At 41.2% G+C, this 22,214-nt stretch overlaps 1 protein-coding gene across 1 annotated transcript in view; it reads right to left on the bottom strand.

Annotated features, from left to right (window-relative positions):
* The window catches only part of agap3 (ArfGAP with GTPase domain, ankyrin repeat and PH domain 3), a 113,751-nt gene that overhangs the window by 39,500 nt on the left and 52,037 nt on the right, over positions 1 to 22,214 (bottom strand). The window contains exons 3-10 of the mRNA XM_070844873.1: positions 21,322 to 21,409; positions 17,817 to 17,902; positions 15,074 to 15,215; positions 14,333 to 14,467; positions 11,517 to 11,644; positions 11,056 to 11,211; positions 5,729 to 5,812; positions 1,469 to 1,573 (exon numbers count right to left, since the gene is read on the bottom strand). Of these exons, the coding sequence (XP_070700974.1) occupies positions 1,469 to 1,573; positions 5,729 to 5,812; positions 11,056 to 11,211; positions 11,517 to 11,644; positions 14,333 to 14,467; positions 15,074 to 15,215; positions 17,817 to 17,902; positions 21,322 to 21,409 (924 nt within the window). The remainder of the gene's footprint in view (positions 1 to 1,468; positions 1,574 to 5,728; positions 5,813 to 11,055; positions 11,212 to 11,516; positions 11,645 to 14,332; positions 14,468 to 15,073; positions 15,216 to 17,816; positions 17,903 to 21,321; positions 21,410 to 22,214) is intronic.

Below are 22,214 nucleotides of genomic sequence, written 5' to 3'. Positions count from 1 at the left end.
GCTTAATGAATGCAAACAGTCTCATTTTCTTTCAATTTGGGCATTTGATTTGGTTTAAAGCGACTACTGCCCAAATGTGGGAAGCCAAGGTGAAAATCATGGGGCTCAGCAGAAAAAGACCCAGATAGAGGCGAGCTCGGCCTTTGCCGTCCCCCCACCGGCTCCTCTGCTTTATTACCGTGTCATAAAGCACTCATTTCTTTCCCAAGCCTCCTCGCTAATTACCCAGTGAGCGCTCTCATTTCATTTTATTGCTGGAATTAACAGCCAGATCGAAGCGTGCAAAGCTATTAAGATGTGTGATTAAGCCACATTCAATTAGTTTCTACAAACAATTTAATTGATGTAGCAGATAGAATTAACAGAAGGTGATTGTGTGGATGGCTTGGCTGACTGCGAAATTAAAGGTTCCCCTCTTCCACTCTCAGTCTGCCTCCCTCCCTCTTTCTTCCTTCTCTCTCTCTCTCCCCTCCTCAATCTCTCTTTCTTACTCAGTCTCTGCTCCGCTGCTCAAAATGAGCTCGAGCCGTTACCACGCTAATGCAACTGTCTCCCTTATTTCACCTCTCTCCGTAAGTCAACAGATTCATAGATTCATAGATTGCCCTGATGACCTGTAATAGCTGTAATGATCAAGAGATAGCCTGTTCAGTCAATTACATACATCACTATAGCACCACACTGCTCTACTAATAACCGCTTGTAAATTAAACCACTAACACACTGTCAGTGCAACAAGGCCACACACAAGGTTCACGTCTAACTGTTGGGCTTGTGTTCAAAGTTTGAGCTGTCTCCTTACATGCAAGATGCTGTTAATATTTTTCGTTTTACTTCACCAAATTAACTTAACATCTCACAGACAGGACTGGAAGGATCAGAGAGTGATGGGAGGAACTGAGAGGATTTTGGAGAAAGACTGGCATTTCTGACAGTGGCACCAGGCTCCTGAGCTGTCTGCTGCCAGCCAGCCGAGTGTTTAAGAGGTATTAGTGGCCCAGCGGGATTCTGACAAAGATGGATGTAGGAGGCTGGTCAGGCTCTGCTGCCATGCGGTGAGAACCATTATAAATACAAGCCAGCGTGGAGTCTGGGCGCGGCGGGCACGCAGCAGCACAGCCATGTCTCCATTAGCCAGCATCGGGGATGGGCTCCACAGGGGGGGGGCAGAGATGACCACTGGGACACCCCGTTTCTTAATACTAAGCTTAAAACCACAGGGTTAGCTAATATAGCTATTATATACAGCGATGAGTCTCTGTAGAAATCGCGAGCCTATATGGTTGTAATCCAGCTCACTACAGTGGTGGTGGTAAATGTAATCGCATCAAGAGAATCGTGCTTAGCGGTTGAAAAAGTCCTACATTAAAACCTCCAGCAGCACCCTCGAGTACAAACAGGCGTGCAGCAAACACATAAAGCCGATTGGAAATGAAATAGGAAAGCAAGAAAGGGGCTCGAGACTCACATGTAAACTGGGGTGGTAAGTAAGGACGCCATTATCGCACAGTGTGACATATTTCTTTTTCCACTCCTTGTTGAGGGATTTGCCACTTCGCTTCAGAAGGATTCCCTGTAAAGAGACAAGACATCACAGTGAGCATGTGTTCCTCTCAAAGCAGCATGGAGGATGATAAGAGCCATTATGGCTGTTAAATACCATAAAACGTTATTGTTATTACAGATTTGTTATGGTGGTTACATTGAGCATCTTCTATTGGGAAAGTCATAAAGCAAACAAACATTGTAAGAGACAATTGTGAAACAGTATGTAGGTAATTACATTATATGTAAAGATATGAAAGCACAATAGTTATATGTAATTAAATCCCCCCAGACTTTCATTCTGACTTTAATTTGTTGGATGACAGATTTAATAATAGTTTTTCTGCGAGACTATTTGAACCTCCAAAGTTGGCCGAGTTCCTCTGGCACAGAGACCATTCAGAGAGGGAGAGACAATCCAATTTGCCAGACCTCCTCCCTACATTCATACACATAACATGCTGAACTCTGGAAGACCTCTCAATCCTGGGATTAGGGAGTGTGATCTCCTCTCTTCAAAGCCCACTCAGCTCTAATTCTATTCTACTTTATCTTCTGGGGCCTTTTAGGGCCTCAGATGGTTTCCTTATCTGCTGAGTAAATCCTCTGGTAAACAATGCAGTTCCTCTGCTGGAGGTGACCAAACGCTGCTGAGTGCAAGGGCCAGGAGGCTCTCTGGGGTTAAATAGTGAGGAGGGGCACGCTTAATTAGGGGATTAAGCCGGGGCAATGTTTGTGCTTTTACAGCCAGGACCTGTGTGTGTGTGTGTGTGAGCTGAAAAGGAGGGAGGGGGGGTAAAGGGGTAGTATTTTGCTAGCCAGGCCCATCCTGCAGGCTTTAATCCTGATTAACACATCAGGAAGAGCTGACCCTTGGTGACCTGGGCACCAGGCTGTTTGCCGACAATCATCCTAATCCGAACCCCGATTCATCTGCGGGGGCAAGTACTGACTGTTGGCTGCATGCTGGGGCTCAAAAGTTTGGTCTTCTTCATATCTTATCCATACATCTGCATGTTTTTAGCTTCTTACTGGAGCAGCACTTCAAATATGGCATTTTCTTCGAATCTGCTTTACTAAATCTGTGGTACATTCTTGATGTTATTAAGTACAGAGCATTTATTGATGTTATCATATCCTAAAACCATAACCTAAAATTTAAAAAAAGTAATTTTTAGAGGCCACTGAGAAAATGGACCAGCATTAATGTTGTCTCTGTGTCTCTGTGTTGCATTTATTCTGTTTAATTATTGTTTAATAGAAAGAACAATTAAAAGTAAAAGCAACACAACTAAACGCAAATGTTATTTTTCATACCAGAAATCCATGATCAACCATTTTGTAACTATTGATACTTGTGATGATTTTTCAGGAAGAAACATTGTGTCCTTCAATCGATAAATTGCTGACTACCCAGACTCTTCTCAATTTAGTCAATATAAGAACTGTAAACACTTTTTAAATGGCTCTCTAATCATACAAAGTAAATGATCCAGTCACAGGGCCTCCGGCAACTTTATAATGCATGTTTTACAAGCAAATATGTTGCTCATCTCGTGGCCTTACTGAAGCATAAATAAATCTATACATGCAATCAGTGCGGCACTTCATATATCTATCAGAGCTGTGAAGCAGATCAATAAAGATACTAAGACAATAATGTGAAAATCTCTACACAAGCAGACACATTTTTCTGCTTTTTTATTTGATCAGTTGCACATTATGATTGTGATCTATCTTCCATAAATGCCACTTTCTGTAATTGGAAGCTTGACAAATGATTTGAGAATTTATCATAATTGTTCAATCGTTTAAATTGAGCAATGTGTTCTCTGTGTGATAGTTTGTACCGAATGGCAACATATGTGGAGCCCTGTACTTTCTTCCAACACACACACACACACACAGATGAGTGTGTTCAGCCTGTGCGACATAAGGAAACAGGCCGATCGTCAGACGCTTTCTGTGGCCACACAATTGTCATATCTACACAGAGGAGATAGCGTCTTTCCCTTCTTTTGTCAGACAACCTGGAGAAAAGCTGCATCCTGCCACTGTGGCTGACTGATAGGCCGACCCTTTGTGACAGGCAGTGGAGAAGGGGAGGGGAAAAAAGTGTGTGTGTGTTGGTGTCTGTGTGTTGGGTTGGGAGGGTGGTTGGGTGGGGGGGGTCCATGATGGGGCAAGAATGCACTCACTGCTGAGAAGCTGTTGGCGGCTCCTCAGCAGTGAGTGCATTGTTATCCTCACTCACTATTTTTATAGATGGGAGGGGGGTAGGTGCAGAGGGAGTAGGAGGAGGGGGGGGGCATTTGGTGTGTAATTTGGCCCGATGGGGTGGGGGGTGGGGTCAGTGGTAATTAAGCACACATTGACACTTTGATCTCCTTGATTGTGCATTTGACTGGCCTGGAGATCAGCAAGGCACACCACTAGCCCCCCTCCACATCTGTATAGCCAAGCTCCCTCCTCCAAAAAAGTCCTTTGTAGATAAAGAGAGGGGGGGTGGCTTATCTCGTCAAAAGTTGCCATGATACTCAGGGAAACTGGCTCTGGACTTTAGAGGGGAGCACCCCATAATGTACTGGAGAAGAAAGGGGGAATTTACAGTAAAGACTGCTCAGAGGGGATTCTTTCAAATCTGTAAAAAACCAAACTCCTGCTCACCTGCACTCATCAGATTTACCAGCTTCTGCAGGGAATTACACTAATCTACATAAAAACCAAGAGATTCACAGGATGAAATAGAAATTACATGTTTCTATGTTGTTTTTTGAGGGTATTTTTAGCCATTTACCAGTGTTGAGCACAAAAAAACATAATCTCAAACTTTGATGCATAATAAATGTAACACTACTTCATTTGTTGCCATCATGAAATGTTTGTGTCACCAGTGTATGACCGATGACAGACAGATCTACGGATGCTAACGATGCATCTGATAAACTAGTTTCTCCAAAGCGTTATTTTCTGATTGAACGTTGGGTGCTTGGAAGCATCACCCTGCCATTATTTCTGCTGGACCGAAGCCTTGGTAATTTTCGCCCCAAAGGGAATGAGAAGGTCCAGTTTAACATTTTTAAAAAAGGACATTATCTTCTATGATTTGCTTGTAAAGAGGATAATATAGGGATGCTGACCCATTTTCAAAAGCCCTCATATAATCATGAGTGATTACTAATCAATGCCTCAATTACTTCGCCTTCGGCTACAGCCGGACCTTAAGAAATGATCCTTACTCAGATGTGAAATTCAGTGTTCGGTACACAACTTGTGCTTTAAAACAATACATAAAAGCATAAAAAAAGAGAAAAATAATAAAGACAATCATAATAAAGGTGGAGAAAAATGCAACTATGTGAAAAAAGAAATCTCTGTGATGTGAGTGAGTCTTTGTTTAATGTGGTGCCACGCAACAGATTTTTTTTCTTTTGTTAAGAAAATAATGTCTATGGGACATCTAATGATATATTAAGCTGATCATAGCTGTCAAAGTTGATTACATGGCTATGCATATATTACCTTATGTGCAAAGGTAGTACCCACACACAATTATGAGCAACAATAACAGTAACATTTCCACTGGAAACAAACCTTTTTATATTAAAAAAGTGCAAACCGTGATCAACATGTAAGATTATTGTCGATATCGGTCGCCGGAATGAAACCATCTCTTGCAAATTAATTGACATTAGTTTAAATATATGGACTAATGCTACACAATAACTAAATCTACTAAAAGCTGTTATAAAGTTTGTTTTTACATTGATGGTGAAATTGTAAGTACACAATTAAAAACAGGCCTGCAATTTATTTCCAATCAGAAATTAACCGATTGTGCGTTTAAAGTATCAGAATTTAGGTATTTTTAACATGATAGGGTTGTAATTTACACAAACAGGGACATTTCTTTGCTAATGGCCTTTCTGATGTTATGTCTAAACCTCCATCTCCAGCCTCTGCTCAGCACAGGCATTAGGGGAATTTCTTATATGTTGTATCATGTCGCCATCTAGTGGTTACAATAACACACGACTTTGCCCAAATCACACTGGATAACTCTAAGGCCTGTGATTAAATCTTTAACACAAAGCAAACAGTAAAGGACATCAAATGGCGAAAAGAGAGATAATACTTACCGAGATAACTATGAGAAATGTCAAAAAAGAGGAAATCTGCTTACCTGTTTGATAGGTATGGCCCTTCCACTGCCTATGCTGTCTGTTTTACTGTCAACGCTCTTTGCTTGTTCACTGGCTTTCCGTGACTGCAAGAAAACAAGAAAGTCAGTCAGCAACTGAAGCGACACACTGACGGCAAAGCAGAGTGGGAGCAGTGGGGTGTGAGGTGAGTTTGTGGGCGGATTCGTGTATGTTGGGGTGTATGTGTGAGAGCGTGTGAGCATATATGTGTGTGTTTGAGTGTGTGTGGGGGAAAGAGAAAGAGAGACTGGGGGTCAGAGGGGGAGGTGAGGGTTTGTGTTTTAAGCATTTGCGGTATTTGTGGAGAAACTCGACGTTGCAAAATAAAATTCTCAAAAGAAGCTCGAAATTAACAGACAAGCAGACCAGCAGAACAAACAGCGGTAACACCGACGTGCAAGTTAAAAAGAAAAACTTAAAAAGACCAAACCAAGACCACACTAGACACATCTCAACACAGAGGAGACCAAGGACGACCACACATTGAGTCATGACTCAGCCCTGAAACCCTTTGGGGGATCCTTCCCTCTGTTTGAGACCCAGAGCGGGCCCTTAGTGGACCTGCAGACCAACTGCTGCTATACCAGTAGCTTCAGCTGTGCCTTTGGCATAGCTGCACTGATCAGGGCTTTTGTAGCACGATAAATACATCACAGTTCATCACAGGTTAAAAGGGAGAGAAGGAAAAACGGTTATTTCGAAAAGACTTCAGTACAAGTAGCTTCTTCCGACCTTTGACCTGCAAAACCTGGTGGGACAATAAAATCACTTTGCAAATATCAAAACAGTGTCAAAGTAAAAACCCATGAACATTTCAAGTTTCTGGTCAACCCTGTGTGGGGAAATGTGGTTAGACAGTAAATATAACTTTACATGGGAATAAATAATCAAAAAAGAAAAGAAAAAAAAAAAACAATCTTCCCACCCCAAAACAAATACAGAGATGAGATACAGGCAGGGACAGACATGAGTGTGTATGGTCTCACTCAGAACATGAGAAATGTCCAGTCATCAATGGAGAAGAGGTAGAGTCTGAGTTCAAGTAAACCAAGTCTGGTGTTTATATTTTTTCCAACATTTTATTTTTTTCAATGATGACTTGTTTAGCTTCTATACAGACACCATACAAAGCAAGTCACAAATTCACTTCAAAATATTCAACAGATTGAGCCAAACATTGCAGTTCCCACAAAATATAGGATGGACAATAAAGGCATTATTTCATATACTCCTTATATGTATGTACTTTTTATAGAGTACCATTGTAAATAAAATACAATACAAGATATACAGCAGTCTATATTTTCGTCAATCCGTTCATGATAGAAAAGCGATTATGCAAGAGTTCATAATCTCTGTACCAAACCTAAATTGAGAGAAATGAAAATAAATAAATGATAAATAAAAACAAAAAACAATTGAATGTACAAAAATAAATAACTTAAAATAAATAAAAGGAAAGCAAATGTTAAGTTTAACTACATTCATACAAGTCGGTGCAACCCAGTTTCATTTGTTGGCAACTTTCAGTATAATAATATTTCTCTGTAATACCTCAACACCCTGACGCTCTACTCTGATTTTTATGAAGGCCTTCATAAAGTTACCCAAAGTTACTCTGATCTAAAATACCTCTACGATAAGACATTTATACCACATTTTCAATTTCCATTCAAAACGTCAATACTCCCTGGAAAATAAGAAGGAATCAAATAAAAACGGACCAAATGAATGTAGGTAAAAATTTAAAAGGAAGAACAAAAAAACAACTTGGCACCTCTAGTCCTTGAGTCCTCATTTATGGCAAAAGGCAGTGTGATGTCATGTAAGGAAAGGTTGTGTCCTTTGGGTGGCTGGATAACAGTTCCAAGAGTGACTTGACTGCACAGCGTGTTATTGTATGGGATGTCTGAATGAGGGTTGGGGGGGGGTAGGTGGGGATGGGCGGGCAGGGTGGACGGGGCATTTCCAGAAAGAGTCCCTACAGTCTGTCTCACTTCGTGATATTTGACAGTCTACAGTCCGAGTGCGCTCATACACTCGAATGGACTCGACTTTAGGCAGCGTTAGACGCAAAGTCCTATGGTTTCCGTATAGTGCAAGTTCTATGCATTACCCTAAATGCGATACAGCACCGAGGGTAAAGCAGTGACAAGCTGTAAGTCCTCAATAAATAATCTCTTCTCTATCAGGATTGGCAAAGCAGGGGGACTCTTTTTTTTTTTTTTTATACCATCATGCTCTTCTAATTCGGAAGGAGTTGGAAAGCCCTTTTTGTTGAAGAAAGGTTGGAAACAGAAGCACAAATCTGCAAATATTAAAAAACAGTGTCAAATGGTTATATATATATATATTTTTTATTTTGTTGTTCTTGTTTGTTTGCTTATTTTGGTTATGTTTTGTTTCATACGTGGAGATCCAGCAACAAGTCAAGGGACTGTAAACATGAAATGGGAAACACCAAATGGCAGACATTAATAAAATGGATTAAATGAACGCGAAGGAATGAGTGGGATGGACTTGAGTATAAAAAAATGCCGTAGTATTCATCTAAATTCCTAAACAGTGTGCTTTTCAACACAAAAAAGGGACAGACAGCCTGAAGACGTCAGGAAACCACAGACAGATTACAAAACAGATCGTTTAGAGTTATTGACCATGGAAGCACTGGGAAAGAATAATGTGTACTGTGCTGACACCTAGTGGCTGATGGCAGTTATGGCAAGAACTAGCTTGAAATGACTGTGGTTGGTGAAATTGATTTGTGAGGGCTGTGAAAAGACAAGATAAGATCTTCTGTCGTAAAGCTATGAGTTTTATTTACTTAATTGAAAAAAAAAAAGAAAAAAAGGCCAAAGCAATATAACTCTAACTCAATGAATATAACTAAAAGGATTCTCCTATTTGAAGGGGCTTTTCTATTGAACTATGAAGTCTTTGTTGTCTGATTAAGTTTTGGGCCAAAAAGTCTGAACCCAAAGATAATAACTTTTACTCTCCAACACAGTTAGTTCAATAAACCTCATACTGCAAAAGGTTATTCAGAATTTCAAGAGTCCCAATGCCTGTGCCACAAATGTGACAAATATTTTAGATCTAATTTACAACTGGACTGGATTCATTCTGTGGAGCAATTTTCTCCTCTGTAATATTAGAACAAAATACCTTGCGTGCATTAACTAAAGTGAGTCTGATATTGATCTGTCAAAGCTCGTCTATTGATGGCATTAAGGCATATTTTCTTTCGTTGAGCACTTCTCTTCAAACTCCCAAACAGAACAACATAAAGTGAACTACTTACAAGACTGTGGCTAGAAAACATGACAGGCCTTTTGAATGGCAGCCCTGCTCTCTATCGGTGAGCAGCAGGACTTTTAGAGAACTTGTAACACAGATGTCGTTTTATTTTTAATGGACAAAGCTAAGAAAGGGTCATCCTCGATATTGTTGTGGTGATGAAATATTTTCTCTTTCTGTTGTTTTGTAAAATGGCAAAAAGGTTGGCACTGCAAGTCTTCCTCTCCTGAGCCCATCGCACTCTTCAAGTGTCACTGAAGAAATGTGGACATCGCCCCGTTAACTTTCCGTCCCCTCCTCCTCCTCCTTCGCTTCCTCCTCCTCCTCCTTCTTTCCTCCCTCACCCTCCCTCCTCCCACCCTCGGCTCGCTGCTCCTCAGAAGGTCATGAGCTGAAACTCCCGCTCGGCTTGCCACTCCGGCACCCACACTGGGTAGGTGGCGTGCTTCGGCATCTCCATGACGCGGACGGGGAGAGGTTCATTTCTCTGGTGGACATGGTTAGTCACTACCTAGCAGGGGGGAAGGGAGACAACAAGGGGAGCTAGCACACAGCCTGTACTGCTCGGAGGCCACAAAGCCTGCGGCTTCCACAGCAGCTGGGGTAACAGGGTGAAGGCAGTAGGAGAAATAGAGGAGGGGGAGGGATAGATAGGGAGGTTAGAGAAGGAGTTAGTTAGAAAGAAATGGGGGAGAGAGGAAGGCAGGAGGTAGGAGACGGGTCAGAGAGCAACGGAGGAAACAGGTACGGGGAGGGAGGTGGAGGAGAAAGGATATTTTGGAGGTGGGATGGGACAGATGTACCAGGGAGGAGGTAGGAGAGACATAATCTCTCACAGCCTGATCTCTGTCTCAGAAAGCTCACAAAGTTCTGGAGAAAAAAAATAGAAAACTTTGGAAAAGGCGACTAAGCCCTCCTGTTAGCTGTGAGTTAAAAAAAAAACAAAAAACAACACCTTGGAATTTTTTGGAGGTACAAACAGGCTCTCCATAGACTTATTTGAAGAACAACAGTGCCATTTTTGGAAAAAATCTACAGACCTCCCTAAGCTTGAAGAAGCAGAGGTCTGGCTACGAGAGATTAGGAAAGGCTTAGCAGCAAAGAGGAAGGCTGGTGTGGAAGGGAAGAGAGAGGAGGACAGGAGGGAGCAGGCTGGGTAGAAGAAGAGGGCAGAGGCTACAAGTAAAAGACAAGCTTAGGACAGCTAAGGAAATTAGAGTGGTTAGTGCACACATATGCTATTGGTTAGAGCAAAGGGCAAATACGACAGGACATGGGGGTAAAGAACAGGCAGACAGGGGTTGGGATACTGGTGCCGTAGTGAATCTTGGTGGTCGAGATCGGATTTGGGCCAGAGCAGAAGTAAGTGGGGTGAGGATTGGGGTTGTTTAGACTCAACGTGGCTGGATGAGCACTTCTATCTGGTGCTGGGGTGTTGGAGGGTGCGAGCATGCGCTATTAGCAGCGTGTAAACAGGGCACTGGCTGGCTTGGACTTTTAGTTTAGCTTGGTCGGGCAGGAGAGGTGGCATTGCCGGTTTGTTGCTGCCGTCTCTCCCCAAAGGGGAAGTCACTGCAAAGAAAGGATCTAGTAAAAATAAGAGGGGTGGGGGGAGGGAGGTCAAAGTTTTAGACAGTGCAGAGGGCCTAGTTTGTCATGGATGAGATGAGAAACTTAATCCATGTGCACTTACTACATCCAATTAGGAAAGAAAAAGGACATGAAAAGAGTTGACGTTTTTTCCACAGTGTTTATCTTTGATATTTGCTTTGAAAGAAGGGTTTGTTTTTTTGGAGCATTTCAGGGATCTAATATGATTTCTTTTTAGTCTTTTTCTCCTTTGCCCATGCTGTGTGAACAAGACGCTTTCTTTGCCTGCATCGGAGGCAGGAGAGGTGGCTTTGATGCATTTCGAGCTACCTGTCTCCCTCTGGTGGACAAAGTATGCTTGGCAACATGCCTTCTAGTAGTGTGAGTGGGTGTTGCTTTGCATCAGCTGTCGCATACTTACTGTGAAAATGTTGGAGCGGCGCTTTGACTGCTTGCGGATGGGCGTGGGTGTGTTGGAGGCAGCGATGGTCTCAATGCGCATCTCCCGCTGACTTATGCTGGGGGTGGAGGGAACAGAGGAGGAGTAGTCGCTGAATGCACCCCCACCATTGGCCGCCTGGGGAGCGAGAGAGATTAAGAGGAGCCGACAGAAGCAGAGGAGAGGAGGGAGGAAGAGAGAGAAAGAGAAAGAGATTGAAATTCAGAGAGGCAGGAAAATAGAGGGCACAAAAACAATAAATAAACAGGTCACTTTAGGATACTGTAGATTCTGGGGGGACAGAATCTGTTCATCTTATTCATTTCTCCTCACTGATAACAGAAATTATGATTACAAGAAGAATTACATCGACTGTGTTATTTACACTGAAGCGACTACATGATCAGTTAGTAAATCAGCGTGGTGTCTTTGGTGGATCTTACCTGGTTAATGTGAACAGAGGGGATAGATGCAGCGGGGACCGATGAGTGGCTGGGAGAGTTAGGGAGAGATTTGCATGGACCAATAGAGAGCTGCTGCTTTTTCCTCATGGCCACAACCTTCTGGGCAACTGGAGAGGAGAGTGGCAAAGATACAGTAACAGACTGTCCATTAATCCCTGTCAAATTCCTCCAGATATACATCATTTTCAGTAAGATGAATGAAGAGAATTCAGGGGGTTTGTTTTCATACCATATAAATGTGGTGAATGTAAAGAAAATCCCGATACGGTAATAGTTAAAAAATAAACATAAAACATGTTTGTGATCAAGTCTTTTGTTATTTAATTTGCAAAATGTATGAATCTGCATCTGTAATATTGGGCAGCAATTCTAAGTTAAAAGTCAGTCTTCTCACTTTGACCTTTTAAGTGATCGCGTGTGACTATTTCAGGTCACCCAAATAACATATTTTCTTGTCGCCCAACTAGCCTTTGACACTTTGTGCGCTGAGCATTAAGGAAGGCTGCGGACCATCTACCAGGAACACACAGATGATTAAACCCGGTGATATCATCAAAGGGCTCCCTCCAATAAGACTTCAGAACTAAGAAAACATATTTATCAGTCAATTCAGAGTGTGATGTCTGGCCGGCATCTTATTTTCTTCCCAGTATCATTATAACACCTTCAAAAAAAATGTTCAATCTGCCAAATTTTCTAGAATTTCTTGCATGCAAGCAGAGCAGGGGAGACATTGCAAGCATGATAATTGCTACCTTAAATTAGGGCTGCTGTAGATGTGCAAGGCCAACTACTGCAGTATTATGTCTGCAGGTTTACACGTCTACATGATGTCATTAAAGTCTTCACAGATTTCTAAAAAAAAGAAAGAATTATATTTTGTTCTTTCATTATATACGAAACTCTAACACTATATTAATCTGGTTAATTCCAGCCAGACAAGGAGGCACACAAGCACATTATCACAACCACCTCGGCCCATTTGTTTTCCAGTCAGGTAATAAACAGCATACTGCAAGGTGGATTATACATATCTCCAGGGAAAATAGGTACTTCTATTACCAAAAAAAGAAAAAAGAATCATACAAAATGATACTTGCAATTTCTTTCTGTCATTCACTGAGCTCTGCAGAGAGAGTAATGTCAGCCAAGTGAGACTATTGTCACCATCTGAACAACCTGATTTGCCGTCAATTGGAGCAACCCGTCATTTAATTCACAGCACACTCGAATGAGGGACTGGGTGGAGCGCGAGGGAGGGAGGGAGGGAGGTGATGTTCACGGCTGCGTGATGTGAATTAGCACTGAGGGAAAGAGAGATGATTTGAAGTTGTGCTGACAGCTGGGACCATAACGCCCGGCTGCCTTCTGCAGCATGGCAAACAGAGAAAGAAGGCAAGAGTGATACAGAGCGACTTCTCCAGACAGCCACACTCCTTCCTCTCTTTTAATTATTTCAAATTGGGCTTCAGGAAGCAATTAAGGCAGGGAGGGAAGACTACGTGGCTGTGCATCAAGTCAACAGAATGCGGAGTGAGCGTTGTGTTGCATATTCAGATGTTTTTTGAGGGGATGACGGGCTTTCAAAGGAGCTGCAGCCTTGGGGGATAATGTGCCAGAGTTGAAGCAGCAGAGTTCCCAAATGACAATTTCATGACTGCAATTATGGATTCAGGGGAAAAACTCAAAAGTTTCCAGATACTAGAGACATTAAGAGGATATTTCACCATTTATACACAAGCAAATATGAACTGGTCTTTAGCTTAGTGCTCCATATTTATATGCAATCCTACATCATGATCTTAACTCCCATGATTAATAATTGCAGTGTTTGGCAATTGTGTTCAATGTCATTTAAAATGCCTGTTGTTGAGCCTCATGATGTTCCTCTAAGTATAGTGCCAGTCATTGCTGCTGAGCACACAGCATACAGACTATTCATGTGCACACCCTTCCGTGTGACTCGAGCATGCACGGGTGTTTATGCATGTTGCTAGCAACAATTCATGAACAGCATGTAGCACTTTGCAATTAGCCTAGAGTGGATTTAGAAAAAAAGTGTTATAATTAGTGAATTTTGCCACAAATTCTACCCATGCTTAACAGAGTGACACATGGAAATTACCCGTGATTATCGAGTTGATCTTATGTTTTGTCAGAAGACATAATTGGAACCTGGAATTGAATTGCCTCGTAGTTTTGCATTTTTGCAAGTCAGACCTAATTTGACTACTTTTCTTGAAATGGGAAGAAGGTGAAAACACCCTGAACTCCAGCTGTGTTTTCGTCATCCATACAAAATGCTGCTTATTTATTCAAGAAATGATCAAGAAATCCTTTAAGTCTTTCCACCAAACTTGTCATACTCTTGTTAATCTGCAGCGTTGCTGCTTAGATGCTGGAATGGCGGTCTAGAATAATTTTGATCGCAGTAAATAAATACAACCTTTGGACTTGACTTGAGTGAAAGACGAGAATAAGATGAAAAATATGGCTGAGAATCAACAAGTTCTATATCATAGATTTGAATTTGTCAGTAGATAGTCAAATATGCCCATCACATTTGCCCAAAGCCCACAATAACGTCTTTACTAGTTATGTGTGACCAAATATTCACATTTGAGAAGCTGAAATCTGTGAACACTTTTGTTTTACAAATAACAAATAATTGAATATAATATATAAATAATCAACAATAAGCCCAGATGGTGATGGTGAAGTGTGTTGTACTCTAAACCACTGAGCTCGTGCTACGCCTTGTACTTCTTGTATGAGTTTTTTGACACTCCTCTCACCGTCCTGGAAGACTCTCTCCACATTCAGGCCATAGGTGGAGCAGGTCTCATAGTATGTGCAGCGCTTCAGGTCATTTGACAACTTTCTGGCTCGCGAGTCATCAATCACTCTGGGGTTGGCAGCACTGATGGCATCTAAGAGGACACGTTAAAGAGAGATATCGCTCAAACATTTAATGTAAATGACAAAAATAACATCCTAAATAATAAAACAGAAAAACAAAAATCATACTTTCATTTCTAACAGGCTAAATCATGTCTTAAAAACAGCTGGGAACTGTAGTTTTTAATAAATATTATCAAAAACAGGAATAAAGAGTACATTTATTGGGGAATATTTTCAGCTGTGGATTAATACGCATTTGATATTGTAGTTTTAACGAGTACTTCCAGCAGCAACAGGGTGTATGTTGGATTGACTCAAAATAAATTACAGTGCCAATGTTCATTGTAATGAAGAAATGTGTTACGCAATGTGACAGTGTGGCTCACTGATCTATTTAATAGTTTTTTGGGGAAAAAGAAGGTCTCTTGCACACAGGAATAAACTGTGTCAGGCTGTGTCTACACAAACATTACTGTGTGTGATCAATTCATTGTTATTTTGGTCTGTTCATGGAAAAGCCACTGTAAGAACATAAAGTACTTCCTGTGAAAAGTGTGTACTTCCATTATGAAGGAAGCAATATCTTGACAAAACGTATATTATCTGATATATATAATCACACGTAGGGCAAGCACCTTGTGTTCCAACGAGGACCATGGGGACCTCAGCTGTGTTCCTGTAGCTGGATAGGCGCAAGAAGTAATTGTAGACCGTCTGGAAGCTGATCTCATCCTCCAGGCTAAAGACGAAAACCACCGCATCCACCCAGGCAGCAAACTGAGGACAGAGCAGAGGTGGTATGCTGAAGCGCTGTGAAATATAAGCTGCCTCGTTATTGCACAACATTCACACAACAGATTTTGTTTTTGCCTCAGAGTCATTGCCTCCACTTTAGTTAAACACTGCATCTTGAACTCGACGTCCCCTCCTCTCAAAAATGTGTTTTGCTTGTTGTTGCTTTGCTTCACTGTGTTAAAATGATGCATGTGCAGAGTTAGAAGGCTGATTTCACATTGGTCTACTGAAAGGGTTAAGTTTCTCTGTGCTCACCTTAGATCTGACTTTAAGACATTTTCTATGTAGTATTTAAATGTCTGAAATATAATGTTTGTACATTCATACATTATAGATTTTAGAAGAATAGATGTAATTGGGATTCTGTGGGAAATCTGAGACACAATCTAAAATATTTTCATGTCTTAAAACATGTTTTTAATAAATACAGTTTGCTCTTGTGATGGATCTGTGGAAAATGCTATGTTGTTACTTCCAGGCAGATATTATGACTGTTATTTGTTGCAGGCCTTCTTTTGACTTAAGTTCACATATACAGACAGTAGGGGGCAGTGTAGCAGCAGCCATAGTACACAGAGTGTCATGTTTTCATCCAAAGTACCAGTGCTAGGCAGAATGACAGTGAATGAATAAACAGTACTACTACATTCTTATGTTGGATGGACTTCCTTTACAGGCAAGACGAAACAGCCACCTCATGTTATTCTTTTACAAAGCTATTATTGATACTTCCAAACTAACCCCCATCTCTTCTCACGTTTAAATCCTTTGATTGATCCACGTTAAACTCCTGCATACAATCCAGTCACTACCTTTGCCTTGAATGTCCCTCATGTACACACTAATGTTGGTTTCAGGTACAATGCAACCTTTTAAATGGAGACTGGAGATTTTAAATCCTCATGTCTGATGTTTTCTGATTCTTGTATCCTTCTAACTGTTTCTTTCCTGTTTCTTGTTAATTGTGTGGTTGTGTTGTTTCTGTTTTGCTGATTGTGACTTTGTGAAGTTCTCAGGTTTCTAGAAAACATCTTGTTCTCAACGAGACTGCTTGATTAAATTAAGCATAAAATATAAAATAAACTAAAGAAAATCTGTTTTCTGTATTCCCACTGCTATCATAATCTAGGAATCTTGGTATTTACTGCATCATATACATTCATTAACTCTGTGTAGTTTATGATCAGACAAGGGGGCTCTCTCCCTTGAGCCGAGGAAATCAATCCTAATCACAATCCATTGTAGGAAACGAACCCCGAGTATTCCAAACAGTGACAATCAAGTGCTAACTATCCCCCCGTATTGCCCTCTGCTTCATTCAACTTTCACATCTCGCCCAAAGCTCCATTGGGAATGAATGGCAAATCAAGCCTTCAAGCCACAACTCCACTCAGCCTCCTGTAAGTGTGAACATAATGGAGGCATTTAATTATGCCACTAATTATACAGGCAACTGACAACGAAACTCATTTCTATTCCCTAATCTCACTGAGCGTAATGCAAGTGTAAATCTGAGCTTTGCCAAACCAGGTATCTGTAGCTGCTAATAGAAACGCATGGTGAATTCACACCAAGCTCACGTGTCCCCAGAAACACTGAATCTTCTGAATGAAACCACAAACAAGTCTGTTTGTCCCGAATGTTGGAGCTTGTTAGCATTTTACTGAATCTGCTTATTAAGTTTGAATCCTTAATAAATCTATTTAGGTTTGGTGTACTTTGCCAAAGTCTTTTTCGGCATTTGTTGCCCAAAGTTCTTAATCACAGTTTGCTAAATAAATGAATGCGTGTGAGCTGAAAGGTGCTTAAACACTCTATAGTTGGGGGGGAACTGCAGTCAGGTGATAATCCTCTAACATATAACACAGTCACTCGATCCATTGGGAATACAAAGGTACTGATCATAGCAGCTTTAAGATCAATTTTAAGATACAATACATGATTTGTATCTAAAAACAGGATATTGTGAAACCATGCCAAAGCAAATATTATCATGAGTCCTTGACTGTTTGCCTTCACAAACCCAGGCTGGATGAAGTAGTGGAAAACACAGATGCCCTGTCTTAAGTACATTTAAGTCCCGTAAGAGCTGTAAATGAGAGGCAAAACCTCAACACTCTCCGATATAACATGGCTCAAGCATAATCGAGGATCTGATGTCTGCTCTGTCATTACACAAGGTTGGATCACCAGGAGACACTTCCTAAATGTACTTCCTGTGGAAAAGCAAGCAGAGTATTGGTATCAGAATATCAGTTGCAGTAAAGCTTACTTTGGTTATAACCGTAGCTCCATAACTCTTCATATTTCACATTATAATAGGACGATTAGGTGCTGTGCTGTCCCTTTGACCACAAAAATGATTTTGGCTGGGATTACTCATTGATCTGTTGCTGCCCCTTAAGTGCTTTTGGTAGAACAAGTACAGAGTGCTGTCACACCGCTGCAAGCAGTCCTGCAGAGAAGTAATGGTCTGTCTCTAAAACAGTTCTTGTCTGCATGACAGCTTTCCAGGCACTTTCTGTCTGACACATCTCGCAGCTTTAGAGTACAGAGACATTATTAAAGCATCAACACTCTTACCTGCAATTCTGGAGGCCCTCCTTCATCTCTAATCAGAAGTAGGTAGCTCTGTCCATCCACCACAATTTCTTTCTTGAAACGTCCACCTGAAGGGGAGACATGTTGTTCCAATGTCAGTCTTGTAGCATGTTAGGTCTGCTCTACCTCTGGTACAGGAGGCTACTAGGAAGATGTCTCTCTTAGCATATAATAACAAACCACCAAGGGTTTCCCAAGGAGAAAAAGACTACAGGCAATTTTCACACTCGTTTATCATAAAAACAGTGTTGATATAGCAGCTAAATCAAATTCAGTATCAAAACATAGCTTGACATGGCTCCTAAAAGTTTGGTAGGGTGCGCCAAAGTTTGAGTGCAGTTCTCAATTTACAACTCCTGGATGTGTTGCTGTTAGGATCATATGCCGAGAGGAAACCAGGTCTCTCTGGAGCCAATTACGTGGGCGAGAAATTGCCATTTAGTGTGTCTAACACGCAGCTACTGAGGGAGCAAGTTCAGCGTCACTGTCACTGCAATGTCGCATGTCTAGGAAAGGCCCAACCCTCACTTCATAAACATTGTCAGACTCCACGTTCTGTCTCCATCACTCCACTGCATGAGCCACAGAGTCTAATGGTTGGTTTCCACTGCATTAACAACAAGTCATTATAGTTTGCTATAATTATTGTCCCATCATTTCATTGCAACCAGACAAAAAGAGTGGAAAAGAGGCAGCGGGAGATCAAATCAGAGTCTGATCCGGTGTGCCTCTGGTCACACCATATCCACAGGATAGTGCTGAGCGAACACTTAACCCTCATGCAGCCTTGAGTTTCTCTCCCCTTTTCTTCATTTCTTTTCTATTACAAATGCATATTCCTTGCTCCTAGCAAAGCTGGCTGCAGATAAAGAAAAGACCAATGGGAGAACTATGCAGTAAATTAGATTTTGCATATCATTTGAATGGTTTGCGATCCTGTGGAGATTAAAAACATTCAAAAGAGAAAGTTGTGAGGCAAGAGATGTTCCCGGGAGTGAAACGGGGGCCTTATGAATACCAAAATATGCTGAAAGCCATTTGACGAAATTGAACAGAGCAGAGATTTGAAAACGTCATGATATGTATCAAGAAAATGATGCTTAAGACAGCAGATGTGCACACGGAATAAAGGTGCACCTGTTACTCTTAGCAGATTTTATGGGTATTTCATAAGCAGACACGTTAGCTAAGATCTTCATATGATTAGATAATAGAGTGTCGGAGATCACGCTGTTCAAAAAGCACATTAAGAACTACAGATCTTACATCACAGAAGAGCCGTAAGAGGCCACAGAGTCGCCCGGCTCTGTAATTTTTAATAGGCGGACAGTATTCCTGTCTCAGCAAGCAATACATATCCACTTGAGCCACACTTCCACCCTGTTAAGTCCACTTTAGCCCGCTTGGCAAATAGGGGATTCTCCCAGCCTTTTTGCACAGGCTCTCAAGCTCTGCTGGATGCTGGTTGTGTAACAGAGAGAGAGAGAGAGAGATTCATGTACCACCAGCCAGCTTTTTTTTTTCTGAACTAAAGTCACAGAGCTTTTGGAGATTCAGACAAAGGAATGAGAAACTATGTGTCTGTGTCTCTGAATCCTGTTTGAAAAGGGAAAGAAGATGAGGAACATCAGCATCTCATTACACAGTGAGACTGGATCTGAGCGACACAGAAAACCAAAGGTTTATCAGAATACAGAGTTTGTATGCAGCTTGGCAGCATGTACGTACATCAGAACAGATTATGGAAAGTCTCTCTAAAATAAGTATCCGTAATAAAAGCATGCAGCTCTGATGAAGAACACAATCAGTTATATAATCATCCAGGATGCTGTTGTCTTTATTTAGAGATGAGCTGAAACAATGCATCCCAAGAAAAAAAAACCCTGTGCTGTGAATAAATGAGGCAGACTACTGCACTCTTCAGCATTAAACACTTTTCTTCATCAAGAAGAAAAGTAATTATGAATTATTTGAATGTGTTGCGTAACCTTAAGTAAAGAACAGGCGACTAATAACCTTGCAGACAGCCTACAGAGAGACGGTACATTGGTAGGCATGGTTAACACGCAGTAAGCATACTCTGCTTACACGGAGGCTTAGACCTTGACACAGAGCCACAATCCAACGGAGCTCCATCCGGTGTTGCCATGGCAACACACCCCAGTACCTTTTTTCAGATATCATAGCAAAAGCCCAGGAACAAAACACTGAAGAAACAGCCATTGCTGAACCTACCTCTGCTGGGTAGCGCTTCCGCAATGTAAATACCCAACCTGGAGCAAAGCCAGCACATAAAAAACAAAAGACAGCCTGAGCAGCTGCTAATTATGGGACAGGTATGTTGCATCAAAGTAACTCGCAGCAACGTAAAGGGGCACACGAACATATCTGAGCCGACATGTTTCCTTGATTACCGCAACAATGTTCGTTGTTTTTTTCCAGCATTGATTTCTGAAGGACTAATCAAGCTATGAGAATTTTTCTCCCTTGGTGCAGCAAAATGCCAGAAACTAATTATGTGCTTCATGTCTCATCCTCACTATAATTACACAAAAATGAAACATTGCAAACCTCTCAAAGATCATCAGTTAACTCTGGGTTTGCTAACATCTTTGTGGATTTCTGAGAGGAGGACTTAACCTTTCAGGCCAGAAGGGGGCATTCTCATTATGATTTAGCTGATAGAATTTAAGAATATCTGATTTTCAAATCAAATGGTGAGTGGTCCCTTTTCATTTCTGGGACGGACCCTCCGAAACATGGAAAACTCATCCTCCATCAGGACATCCGGGAACGGTTTATGATTGTAATAACTTTAATCCGTCTCTGAGAAATTGTGCCGTTTGGTTTTACCTTCGTGATTTAACAATGAGAAACCTTCACAGCCTTAACTCACTGGAAATGTTATGCTTTGTCATTGTTTTAACAGTTTTCACGTAGGAGTAAGAGCTATAAAAAAGGAACCCAGCCAATTATGAGTTTTGGCATCTGGAAGCTTGATATAACCCAACACACAGCATTTTAATACAAACTAATTAGAAAAACACTCTCACAAGGCAAGACAAGCACTATTCTTCATGTACATATCCTACTACGCCCGTTCTAACATGGTTCTCCTTCTGTACAGCGTACCAATCAGTGCCAACATGCTTGACTTTGTTCTTGTGAAAAACAACAGAAAACTAATTTACCAGCCAGCCAGTTTCTGTATAATTTCACTCATCAGATGCTTTTGGAACACATCAGATCGTCACCAAGCTAATAACAACACTTTTCTTAATTTGTGTGAGGCGCAGAGAAAAGGTTTGCACTCGTCAGTGGCCGTGTATTTTACACGACAAATGAGGTAAATTAGCAGCGTGACATTGAGACAATTAGAGTCATACTAAACATGCTGCTCTGATCTTTATCTTGGTGATTTTCTTTGAGGATCTGACATTTTTATAATCAGCTCCTGACCCATGCCTCCAACTGTACTGACTCTTACCTTCAGGAGACTCCTCTTGCACATATGTGCCCGTCAAGTACCGGTGAACCAGGGCAGACTTCCCACTGGATAGATTTCCCACAATGCCCTGCAAGGTCAAAAGCAAAATACTGTGACTAATACTGACAGGCATAACATGGCAGGTTCATATGACAATCATATGCAGACGTAAAGGACCGTGATGGTAACCTGATCAAATAAATCTCCTCTTTGTGTTTCCAAAGTTTAAGCCTGTAACTCCATGAGCTGAGTAAAGGCCACGAAATGTGGTTGAAAGCTTCAGAAGCACACGGTTAGTGGAGTGCTGAGGTTTTGTCAAGCTGCTGTTTCTAAACTCAGGAATGGACCTTCAAGCTCAGTCATAATGGTGGCTTTGCAGGAGGTATCCCATTATTAACAAATCAAGTTTATAGCCAATGGCAAACTATTGCATAGAGAACTATAATATCAGAAATTAAACAATGTCCCGCTGGACATTGTGAAAAAGTTGCTTTTTGGCTGACAAGCATAAAAACTTAGTTGTACAAGTTTCCTTGAATTTAGTACTCAGGAAAAGTTTTCAAAATCCTGCTCACAGCAGCATTACCACTGCACTCAGTTATTAGGTACAACTAGATGAACTAATGCAGTCTAATACAACAGCTCAGCAATGAATGATGTTGGGAAGGGGAGGTTAAGAGGATGTAGGTTTGTGGTGCAATTTGACTGTATTACATTATACATTTATCATATTAATATGAAAGGGGTGGACAAAATAACAGAAACGCCTACCAGTATAACGCAGTACAGTTCAACAGCACTACAAACATACATCCTCCAAAATGACCACACAGTTGAATCTGTGCCTTTCTAAAACAGTTTCAAAAAAGCTGTGACATTTTAAACCTTTGGAA

Source organism: Pempheris klunzingeri, chromosome 15 (genome assembly GCF_042242105.1).
Source record: "Pempheris klunzingeri isolate RE-2024b chromosome 15, fPemKlu1.hap1, whole genome shotgun sequence".
NCBI lineage: Eukaryota > Metazoa > Chordata > Actinopteri > Acropomatiformes > Pempheridae > Pempheris > Pempheris klunzingeri.
This window is presented reverse-complemented; position numbering and strand designations above follow the sequence as displayed.